This window comes from Chironomus tepperi, unplaced genomic scaffold (assembly GCF_022539635.2).
Source record: "Chironomus tepperi strain 1889 unplaced genomic scaffold, CSIRO-AGI_Ctep_v1 contig_219, whole genome shotgun sequence".
Classification (NCBI taxonomy): Eukaryota; Metazoa; Arthropoda; class Insecta; order Diptera; family Chironomidae; genus Chironomus; species Chironomus tepperi.
Genome location: NW_027226341.1, coordinates 2,105,039 through 2,116,003, shown reverse-complemented (window position 1 = coordinate 2,116,003; position 10,965 = coordinate 2,105,039). Strand labels below are relative to the sequence as shown.

The 10,965-nt window shown below is 30.8% G+C and overlaps 4 protein-coding genes across 5 annotated transcripts; 2 read left to right on the top strand and 2 right to left on the bottom strand.

The window, feature by feature from the left end:
* Positions 1-387: 387 nt before the first annotated feature.
* Positions 388-768, top strand: IFT43 (intraflagellar transport 43). The gene has a single exon (XM_070640500.1). The coding sequence runs from the start codon at positions 388-390 to the stop codon at positions 766-768; it is 381 nt and encodes a 126-aa protein (XP_070496601.1).
* A 10-nt stretch (positions 769-778) lies between these two features.
* Positions 779-2,780, bottom strand: LOC139090562 (endoplasmic reticulum lectin 1). Of its 2 annotated transcripts, XM_070640309.1 has the most exons (4): positions 2,564-2,780; positions 1,819-2,502; positions 1,628-1,681; positions 779-1,516 (listed from the first exon to the last, which is right to left on the bottom strand). In XM_070640309.1, exons 1-4 carry the CDS (start codon positions 2,693-2,695, stop codon positions 857-859), a joined length of 1,530 nt encoding a protein of 509 aa, XP_070496410.1. In that variant the 5' UTR covers positions 2,696-2,780; the 3' UTR covers positions 779-856. The 2 variants fall into 2 exon arrangements, with proteins under 2 accessions (XP_070496410.1, XP_070496411.1); XM_070640310.1 differs by lacking the exon at positions 1,628-1,681.
* A 187-nt stretch (positions 2,781-2,967) lies between these two features.
* On the top strand, positions 2,968-10,204 carry LOC139090850 (uncharacterized). The gene is made up of 7 exons (XM_070640697.1): positions 2,968-3,141; positions 3,282-3,409; positions 3,470-3,778; positions 3,844-4,229; positions 4,702-9,388; positions 9,457-9,588; positions 9,649-10,204. Exons 1-7 carry the CDS (start codon positions 3,000-3,002, stop codon positions 10,096-10,098), a joined length of 6,234 nt encoding a protein of 2,077 aa, XP_070496798.1. The 5' UTR covers positions 2,968-2,999; the 3' UTR covers positions 10,099-10,204.
* Positions 10,198-10,931, bottom strand: LOC139090852 (uncharacterized). The gene is made up of 4 exons (XM_070640700.1): positions 10,761-10,931; positions 10,633-10,688; positions 10,383-10,571; positions 10,198-10,324 (listed from the first exon to the last, which is right to left on the bottom strand). Exons 1-4 carry the CDS (start codon positions 10,876-10,878, stop codon positions 10,247-10,249), a joined length of 441 nt encoding a protein of 146 aa, XP_070496801.1. The 5' UTR covers positions 10,879-10,931; the 3' UTR covers positions 10,198-10,246.
* Positions 10,932-10,965: the final 34 nt, after the last annotated feature.

The following is a 10,965-nucleotide window of genomic DNA, read 5'->3' as shown; positions in this document are numbered from 1 at the left end:
TGTTCATTGATGATGTCATTGATCATTATTTTATAAGTTTAGGTATGATCATGTCATTAGCTATTATATGTGAAAATGACAAAATCATAAATATTTCTAGCATTTATTAACATACAGTATTAAAAATTATATGAGATGGATAGAATATGTATCTTCATAATCATTCATAAAAGCTAGATTCAATCTCTAAGAAAAAGCTTTTTATTCCTAACTTCTAAATTTGTTTTAACGGTCAACAATTTTTAAATATGTTGAGTGTGGTGGATATGGTTTTTGTTTGCAAACAATAATGTTGCTAAGCAACAATAAGTTGTAACATAAAATTGATGAGCAACATAGAATTAAATAAAAATATTTATCAACAACTAAAGTAATTAAAATTATAAAATGTCTGCACCCACACCGAAAAAGCAAGGATGGATGGATGAATTCAAAAAGTCTTCAAGCAAGAAGAATATCTTTGAAAATATTGAAAAAGAACGATTTTTAAATTCATTGGATAATACGAGTGAGATTGATATTCCTGAAATCGATGATGTTGAAGTGGACGAACAAAAAAGTGAACCAGTTCAGAACAAAAGTGCCTACAGAAAGGAACTGAATGTCGAAATTTTAAAAAGCAGCAGTATTAATCTTGATGATAAAGTTGACTTAACAATCTTACTTGAAGTCCTTGAAAATGAGAGTGATATAGAAGAAAAAGATGAGGTATGGACTTGGAATCAACTTTTCACGAAGGTGACAGCTGAAATTGCTGATGAGAAATGAGATCAAAATATTAGGACTTAATTATTTTATTTTTTTAAAAAACAACATATCAATAAATTATCACTTTAAAATTAATTTCTAGTTTGTTTTAATTATTTTGAAAGTGAATATTATTTTCATCATCTATTACTATTCCTTCTATAATTGTTTCCTCTGAACTATCAGTGCTTTCATCATTCTTTGGCATTAATCCATCATTTCCTACTTTGTCAATGATTTTACATATGAGTGGACTTTCAACTCCTAATACATAATTACAAACGGTTGGTTCCAATAAGTACAGACTGACCTGTGATGCTGATTGTGAGTTTTCCAAGCATTTCAAAATAACTTCAACTTGTCTAAATTTCCCAGTCTTATCGCAAACACTACCTTTTGAATAAAAATGTGTAATTTGCTTTCTTTGAGTTTTTGCTTTAGGTCTCTTTTCTGGATGTATGTTGAGAAAATCTTGATGCATGGTTTCATCAAATGTTCCCAGCATGATTGTCGTCTTTCCACCAAATTTGTCAACATGATATTGTTTGACATACTTTCCATAACAAAATTCATACTTCCACCAACCAGTTCCTCCAGTTAAGCAGGTTTTGCCTGACAAAAAGCTTTCGACTATTGATGTGTCTTCTGGCGTTGAAGAAAATTGAGGATATGGTTTCTTTGTCTTTTCACCGCTTTCAATCTTTCCAAAAATATCTTCGATTTGCTTAGAACTAACGTCCTCAACGAGCTCCATTGTAAGTTTTCCATCCTTAAATAGAAAAATATTAATTTAGTCATATTTTAATTATGATAATTATATTAATTCATAAAAAATAGCGTGATTGAAAACAAAAAAAATCTACAACATAAAACTTCCTACCTTTGAGTCTAACTTAAACACTGCTATAGCTTCTTTAAGACCCTTATTTACATCCTAATTAATTTGTGAAAATAAAATAATTTAACTAAAATTTGTCAAACACCTTTTAAAAAATAAATAATAATAAGTTGCAATCTAGCACATAACAATTTAAACAAACGATAAAGCCACACAATAACTCCTTAACTCACCATCAATTTTTGATATCGAAGCTTCATACTTTCAACTTCCATTCCTAAGAGACTTTTTGGTTTCTTTGGAGAATTGTCTAGTGGAAGGCAGTTAATAGCATTTTCAGTTGTTTCCTGGATTTTATATTTTGGATGCAAACATAATGTTGGTGTCAAGACGATAATCTCGTAATTGCAAGTTGATGTTTCTTTTAATGAATATATTTCATTTTTACCGTGTGCATAACATACATACAGCACTCTTGTAATTCTCGGTTCATTGTTCAAATCACAGAGAGTTCCGTCAATCATTTCAACTTCAAAATATGGCAAATTTAAGCCATCAATTTTCTTGTATTTAAGTTTTTCGTCTTTATTTGCTTCCAGTTTCTTTCTTAACTCTTCTGTCATCTGCTTGTTCCACTTTCCGAGATAATATTCCTGTAATTTTGTTGTCTTCCCATCGCGCTCTTCATGATATTGTTTGATGTAATTTCCATGACAAATTTCATAAGTCCAATATGATTCTATTCTGTAGGAACAGACATCGCCTTTAAACAGCGGTTCCAAATAGTCTAAAACTGATGTTTCTAATGTAGTTTTCTCTAATTCATCATTTTTGCTCGCCAATTTGGGTAGATGGCAATGATATTTTTCATTTGCATGTGTAGTCACCACAGTCGATTCTTCTTCATTTGTTAAAACCTAGCAAGTCATCAGATTAAATATTTTTTCATTGTCATATCAATAAAATTAAGTTACTTACGAAATTATCACCAGGAAAATTCAATGAAAATAAAATATTATCATCAAATCCTTTAAAATCATTGCTCAAAACTTGTTGCGAACAAGAAATAACTAATGCTAGCACATATCCAATGATGTGGTATTTTTTCATTTCAATAAAACCTTTGAAAAACCCTGGAAACCTACCGAATTAATTAAATTTTCTTACAAAAAATCCACGCAAGATAAAAACAAAATCAAAGGTTGCTCGGAAAAATGAAAACCTCTCTAATTTGTAAAAATCGTTATTTTTTTTAAATCAAAAAAAGTTTCAAATTGAATGTTTTGTTAGACAAGTGAGGTTTTCTTAAAAAAATTAAATTAACAAGACATTACGTGTTATTTATGTTTATATTATCATTTACTTAACACTTTGTGGTATAATTAATAACTAGAAATTCAATGTTAATCAAAAAATGACTTCTAATAATATAAAAGTTTCGATTAAAATTCGACCGCTAATTCAAAGAGAGAAAAATGATAATCTTCCTTCATTATGGTCATTAATTGATGAAAATACTATCAAGTCTAATAATAAGGAATACAAGCTTAGTTTTGGTATGTAATTTCAATATAATCAGAATAATATTTGATGAATTTTTACAAAAACGTAATTTTCAATGAGAAAAATAAACAATTGAGAAAAAAAGTCAAGATCACTTCATTAAACATTCTGTTGTAATTTTATTTCTTTAAAGATCATATATTTGATGAAAGTAGGAAGACAGAAGAACTTTTCAATATAGTTGCTAAGCCAATTGTTGAAAATGCTGTTAAAGGAATTAATGGCACAATTTTTGCATACGGACAAACGTCGAGTGGCAAGGTGAGAAAAAACTGCTGACAGTTCCTTTACAATAAACTAAATATTGAAATCTTTCTCTAGACATATTGTATGATGGGAACTGATGATGAACCTGGAATCATTCCATTGACTGTAAAGGAGATTTTTAAGCAAATAGAATTAAATGAAGACCGAGAATTTTTAATTCGTATTGGATATATTGAAATTTATAATGAGAAAATATATGATCTTCTTTTGGAAAATAAGGCTGAGATTTGTAAAGTTCACGAAACCACATCCGGAGAAGTTGTTGTGAGTCAAACAGAGATAGTTTCGTCTTCAATCCAGCACATTTTGGAATGTTATGATAAAGGAAATAAAGGAAGAAGAGTTGGTGAAACATGTATGAATGTAAGTAGTAATCACAATTAAGACTTAAATAAATATTTGATCTATATTTACTATCTGCTCAATAGGAACGGTCTAGTAGATCACATACTCTTTTTAGAATAGTAATCGAATCGCATGAAAATGGAAGTAAAGATGGTGTGTTTCAAGTCTCGACGTTAAATTTGGTTGATCTTGCTGGATCAGAAAGGGTTGATCAAACAAAAGCGACAGGAGAACGATTGAGAGAAGGAGGCCATATAAATAAAAGTTTGCTATCTCTTAGTAAAGTTATTCGAGAATTGAGTGACTTGAATGATGAAAAATCCAAAAATGCAGATGGAATCAAATACATCAATTATCGAGATTCAAAGTTAACAAGAATACTTTCTGCTAGTCTAGGTGGCAACGCAATGACGGCCATAATTTGCACAATTACGCCTGTCGCTTTAGAGGAAACATATTCTACCTTAACGTAAGTATATAACAAATTTATTTATATAATAAATTAAGAGTAATTTGCGTATTTTTGCAAAATTTGATCATTTTGTAACTGTCTTGTGTTGACACTCAAATATTAATTGATTTACATATAAATTATTGCTATCTCATGCTGCTCAGTTCATACCTATTGAATATTTCCATAATTTTTTGGATGAATTTAATAGGAATGCAAGTGAGTCACTCTATTACGAGTTTTTAATACATGTTTTGAATATTTGCCTAATTATCACAATTTAGACAATATGTATTAATTCTTTTCATTCTTGCATATGTACGAATATTTCAATTCATAAGATGTTAGGAAAGATTAACTTTTATTGCTCTTCGCATTCTTTTAAAAGAATGATGACAGAATATCAGAAAAACAAAGTACTTCCATCGTCTTAAACTTACTCGCTAAATGAATACTCAATGATTTTTTTTTTTCTTTTCTTGATTTTCAGGTTTGCAAGCAATGCGAAAAAAATCAAGAATCAGCCAAAGGTTAATGAGACAGTTTCTGATAAAGTGATCATGACACGATTACAAAAAGAAATATCTGAGTTGAAGGGTAAACTGGAAGAAGAAAGGTCCAAGAATTCTGAAGTTTCAAAAATTCAAAAATTAATTTCACAAATTTTTGATCGTGAAAGTCAAATTATTCACTTTCAACCTGGAAATATTTCAAAATTAGTTGATGCTAATCGCCGACGAACATGGATGTGTCCTACTACGCTTGACAAGACTAATGATGAAATACGTCCTTTTACAAAGAATAGTTTGATGGCACCACCACCTTTCATATTAAAACAAAATTCAATATCTCAAAATACTGAAACAGTCTTTACATCTAGTGACGATTTTCTTTCAAATGAAATTTTTCAATCTCCCGACAAAATACAATTTGAGAAGCAAATGATTTGTTCAGCCTCGAGGAGAAATACTTTAAGAAACTTTTCACCAAGTCAAATTCGCACTCCGAGATGTCTTAAGACAATTATTGAGGTTGATTCGCCTCAAGTTGGGAAACCTAAAAATATTAAAGATGAGAATGATATTCTAAAGGCTCGTATCATTTATCTTGAAAATGAACTGGAAGAGTTGCAGGATTTCAAAATGATAGAAGACAATATAATGTCATCAATTAGTGGCGAAGACCTAAAAGTTTTAGAAGAAAATTTAGAGCAAACGAGAAAACAATTGCTTGAAAGTGAACAAAAAGCCGAATTACTTGAAAATGATATGCTCGATAAAATGATTGAAATTGAAAATTTAAAGGGACTTGAGGCAAAGTTTGATTCCATGACAGCGGAATTAAAAGCAGCGAATCTAGAAAAGCAAAACGCCGAAAATATTCTTGAAAGTGTAAAGTATGAGTACGAACAAGCTCAAATTAAGTTTAAAAATCGTGAGAAGGACTTGATTCAGTGTTTGGATGAGGCAAGGAACGAGTCAGTTGAAAGTGAAAATGCTCTGAAAGAGAAAATTAAAAATCTTGAGCAGATTCTTCGTAAGACTGAGGAAGATCTTTTCGCATTTGAATCGCAGAAAACAGCTAATCAAACTCAAAAGATCTTCGATTCTGGTAAATTATCAGACTTGGAAAGAAATATACAAGACTTGGAAATTAAATTACAATCGGCATTGAAAGAGAAAGAAAAAACAGAACAAGCATTGAAAGAAAAAAATAGTGAAATGGAAACACTGTCAGACCAAATAGTTGAATCTGTTCAGGAAATTGACAGTCTTGAAGATCGTTTGAAAAAAATGGAAGAAGCGCTTAAATTGAAGGACAATGAATTTGTAGCAATGACTTCAAAATTAACCGAACTTGAGGAAATTTCTAATCGTTTCCAAAAAATCCAACAAATTGTTACAGTTGAGGAGACAGTTTCTGAACATGTTTTCGGTGAAAATGACGAAATATACAACTGTATTGTTGAATTAAAGCAATGCGCAATCAAAACTGAGTCCCTGGAAATGGAAAATAAGCAACTCGCCAGTCAAATTGCCGAAAATAATCGTATTAATGAAGAAGTTGAAATTTTAAGGAAGCAAATTGCTGATCTGGAAGATTCAATAAATAGCAAAGATACTGAAAATGAGAAACTTTTGTCTCAACTATCAGAGCATGAAAATATGACAAATAGACTCCATAAAATTCAAAATTTATTACTCAGCGATGAACCGTCCTTGAATAATGACGAAAATGATGATATATGCAAACTTATTATTAAGTTACATCAAAATTCGTGTAGTTTGGAAGCTGATAAATTAAAACTTTTAAATCAAATTAATGAAAATCAAGGTTCGAATACGAATATTGAAGATTTAACGAAGAAAATAGCTGACTTAGAAGAAGAAGTAAAGCTGAAAGATAGCCAAAAAGAGTGTCTTCAATCAAAGTTGTCGGAACTTGAAAATATAGCTAGTCATTATCAAAAAGTACGAGATTCGTTACAATCGTCAGAAGAATCATTAGAAAACAGTGATGTAATTAAACAAATATCTGATCTACATAGAATGGCAAGTAGGACAGAAATGCTGGAAAACGAGAAAGTTCAATTGTTGAATGAAATTGCCGAAATACGACAAGCTGCCGAGATTTTAACAGAAAAATTACAAAATCAAACTTTATCAGAAACAGAATTTCATTTGCGAGAGAAAATTGATGCTTTCGAATTGGAATTAAAGGAAACAAAAGAGCGACTTGACGAGCAAATTGTGAAAAATAATGACATTGAATCTAATAATTTGGACCTTGAAATTAGAATTGAAGAATTTCTCAACGAAAAGGAAGAGTTATTGTCTAAAATTGAACAACTTAGAAGCAGTAATGAAATATCAGCATGCAGTAATTGTGACAGACTTCAAGATTTATTGAATGAAAGCAATGCTAAATCTCATTCCTATGAAAATGAAATTTCACAATTAACTTCAAAACTCGATGATCTACTTCATCAAAACACAGATCTTCTTGCATCCAATAAAAATCATACCGATCAGTTAATTAGTATTGAAACAGAATTGAAAGAAGTAAAGGAACAACTTGAAGAAGCCAAAAGTGATAAAAATAATTCAGATTCTAATGATTTTGAGTTCCAGCAGAAATATGAACAGATCCTCAAAGAAAAAGACGATTTGGTTGTGAAAATTTCTCAGCTTGAAGGAGAGGTCGAGCTCAAATTTGATGAATGTGAGAAATTACGTCAACAGCTAGATGAAAATGTTAAGAGAGTCGAAGATTTTGAGAGTGAAATTTTTAAATTATCATTAAAACTTGATGATGCCAAAATTGAAACAGCCAAAGAGATGGAATCAAAAGCAGAAATGAAAGCCAAATTTGATGAAGTTATTAAAGATAAGGAAAGTTTTTCAGCTGTAATTGAGGAATTAAGGAGAGATTTAGAGTCTAGAAATAATGAGTATAGTGAACTGGAATTGCAATTGATTGAAAATTCCAAAGAAATTGATCAGTATAAAATTGAAATTGAACAGCTCAATTTAAAATATTCGACAGTTGCAGAATCTAGTTCTGACTTAGACACTCAAATCCAAGAGATTCTTAATGAAAAAGAAAGTTTGATGTCCCAAATTAAACAGTTTAAGGAAACTATAGAATCTAAAGATAACGAGCTTGACAGTCTTAAAGAACAATTGAATGAAGGCGCAAAGGAAATTGAACAGCTTAATTCAAAATATTCGATGGCTGCTGAATCAAGTTCTGATTTGCAGTCTCAAGTCCAAGAGATTCTAAAGGATAAAGAAAATTTGATGTCAGAAATTGAACAGTTTAAAGAAGTTATTGGAACTAAAGAAAGCGAGTTAGACAGACTAAAAGAACAACTCAATGAAAGTACTAAAAAAATTGATCAGTATGAAATGGAATTCGCACAGCTTAATTCAAAATACTCGACAACAACTGAGTCTTGCTCAGACTTGCAAACTCAAATCGAAGAGATTCTTAAAGATAAGGAAAATTTAGCATCCCAAATCGAACAACTTAACGAAGTGATTGGTTCTAAGGGTAATGAGTATGAAGGCATCCAAGAGAAGTTGAACGAAAATGCAAGGAAAATTAATGACTATGAAAGTGAAATATCACAGCTAACATTGAAATTCAATGAAATCAGCAAACAAAATTCAGAACTTCTTGAATTAAATTCAGAATACGTACATCAAGTGTCTAAACTTGGTGCTGAATTAACAAATAGCCAATCACAAAATTTATTAAAAGATGAAGGATTCAAGACTCTTCAGAATGAGCTGTCACAAATTAATGAGCAATTGCAGCACAAAATTAAAGAATGCGATGAATTGAAAACAAGATATCGACGTCGATCTGAGGATAATGAACGAAAGATTAATGAATTGGAAATGGCAAATACTAAATTTTTACAAGAAGTAGGAGCTGCAGAAGCATTAAGAACATCCATCGAAAACGATCTCAAGAAATTGAAGGAGGAATATGACCAAGTTCACAAAGAGAATAATTTATTAAAGGAACAAAACAACAACCATGATATGAAGTACACAATTCTTGATGAAAAGTATAGTCAACTTAGTGCTACTAATATGAAATTACAAGAAAAAGTGACAGAATTGCAGAAAATAATCGAATGCAAAAATAACGAAGTCATAAAGAAGCTTGAGAAAGAAATAATTGAACTTAATGCAAAGTTGCGGCAAAAGTCAACTGAAAATGAAAGTAAAGGTACAATTATTCAAGAATTGAATCAAAGGTGTGAAATGTTAATCAAAGAAGTTGATGAAAAACAGACGAAATCTAAAAAGTCATTCAGTCCATCACATCGTCGTAGTGACGAAAAGGAATTGTTTGCGCCGCAACATATACTTCATCTTGACTCTAATGGACATGCAACGCCTTCTCGTGCAGTGAAATCAAATATTGATAGGAAGACTCGTCGGCAAAGTGTTTATGATGAAAGACGTGATTTATCAGCTTGGGAACTTACACAATCGGAATCAACACAAACAGATCCCGTCGACAAATTGTGTCGCTGTGATGAACTTGATGAGAAAATTAGGGAATTAAGAATCGAAATTCGTCTTCGTGATAGCAAAATAGCAAATAATCAGCGAATGGCTAATGTTAATATTTATAAATATCAATTGGAGGATGCCAAGCTGGTAAGTTTTCAAGATTAATTTGTTCCCTGTAAAATCTCATTAATAATTTTTTTTTCTTTTAAAATTAGGAGTGCCAGAAAGAAAAACGAGAAAATAGTAAATTAAGAGATGTCATAGAAAATATTGAAGAGAAATTGCGCCACGCCAAGTCTAAAATTCAGGAGCTTGAGAGAAATCATGTTGATAATAAAACGCTAAAAGTAAGGATGCTTTTTGTAAATTTAGTTAGACATCCATTAACGTTATTTTGTTTATTTAAGGATGAGCTGGAAAAAGTTTCAAATGAGAAAAAGGTCTTGGATAAGAAGTTGAATGAATTGAAGCTCCAATTAGAACAGGAAAAGAAGCTTTCGGAAAAAGAAAATTTGAGTCAGAATACAAGACAACTGCAAAATTTCTCATCGACTGATAGCGAAATGTCTGATAGATCGAACACTACAAGACTTGATTATGAGAGCTTAATTAATGATCACAAAACATTGCAGAAAAAGTATGAAACTGCAAAGAGGTTGTGCAATTTGAGACAAGATGATTTGAGTAAACTAAGAGACGAGCTGCAAAATCGAACATTAGTAGCTGAAAAAATGGCAACAAAATACGAGAAAGCAAAACAACTTTGTGAGATTAGAATGGAGAAAATTCGTAATTTGCGCGAACAACTTGGCGAAAATCAAGACTTTCCTGATTCCAGTGGATCGACAATAAACTAAGCATGTTCTTTAAGATATATTTTTGTGAAATTATTAGTACTGTACTTAAAATTATTATAAATCTGTTATATACACGATGTAAAATAAAAAAGAAGTTAATTCCAGACCTTCATTGTTTATTATATCTAATTACGTAATTAACCGAGGATTAAATGACTAAAACTTCGTAATGCTTGTTGTTCAGTTCGTTTCCCTCATAAGCTATGTAACAGACATGATGACTTGGCTGTGAAATTAATGAAATTATACTTCATTTAATTATACTAGGAACTTACAAAACTTACCTGGATTTTTCCACAAACTATTGAATCTCCGTGCTTATATCTTCCAACATAAAGTGGCTCAGAATAAACTTCTGAATATCCTGCACGAAAAGCATTCTGAGGACAATTTCCTGAATCGGCAACAACCCAATTAGCACTTCCTTCACAACACAAAATTTCAAAATCATTTTTTGTATTCGATACACATCCCTAAAATGTTTTATTGATTATTAAGCACTTTGGATTGTTATAATTATTATTTTAATCATACCCAAGGTAACATGATCACTTTTTCATTCTCAAGAACCATTCCAGGCGTTAATGATCCTTAAACATTTGTTTAAAACAGAAAAAAAATGTAGAATTTAGTTTACATTCAAAAACCAGGTCAATATTTACGTTCATGATGAGCTCTTCCAATAAATACTTTTTGTCCTTTATATTTTCCACCAACTACTGCATTTTTTGGTAAATTAACTCCATCAAATGGAACCCAAAAAGGAATTTCGTCTTTCATTGTGCTGAAATATTTGTATTATATTGTTTTCGAACAGACAACAATGTTCACTGTGTATGAGTCACTGAAAAGCAAAATAAATCTTTC

Bases quoted from the DNA above. Each gene is read 5' to 3' on its own strand.
- IFT43 (XM_070640500.1), top strand. From the start codon at position 388: ATGTCTGCACCCACACCGAAAAAGCAAGGATGGATGGATGAATTCAAA.
- LOC139090562 (XM_070640309.1), bottom strand. From the start codon at position 2,695: ATGAAAAAATACCACATCATTGGATATGTGCTAGCATTAGTTATTTCT. The intron at 1,682-1,818 runs GTGAGTTAAGGA...CAAATTAATTAG, and splicing joins TTCGATATCAAAAATTGATG to GATGTAAATAAGGGTCTTAA. The intron at 1,517-1,627 runs GTAGGAAGTTTT...TTTCTATTTAAG, and splicing joins TGTTTAAGTTAGACTCAAAG to GATGGAAAACTTACAATGGA.
- LOC139090850 (XM_070640697.1), top strand. From the start codon at position 3,000: ATGACTTCTAATAATATAAAAGTTTCGATTAAAATTCGACCGCTAATT. The intron at 3,779-3,843 runs GTAAGTAGTAAT...TCTGCTCAATAG, and splicing joins TTGGTGAAACATGTATGAAT to GAACGGTCTAGTAGATCACA. The intron at 9,589-9,648 runs GTAAGGATGCTT...TGTTTATTTAAG, and splicing joins TTGATAATAAAACGCTAAAA to GATGAGCTGGAAAAAGTTTC.
- LOC139090852 (XM_070640700.1), bottom strand. From the start codon at position 10,878: ATGAAAGACGAAATTCCTTTTTGGGTTCCATTTGATGGAGTTAATTTA. The intron at 10,689-10,760 runs GTAAATATTGAC...CAAATGTTTAAG, and splicing joins TGGAAGAGCTCATCATGAAC to GATCATTAACGCCTGGAATG. The intron at 10,325-10,382 runs GTAAGTTTTGTA...TTAATTTCACAG, and splicing joins TAGTTTGTGGAAAAATCCAG to CCAAGTCATCATGTCTGTTA.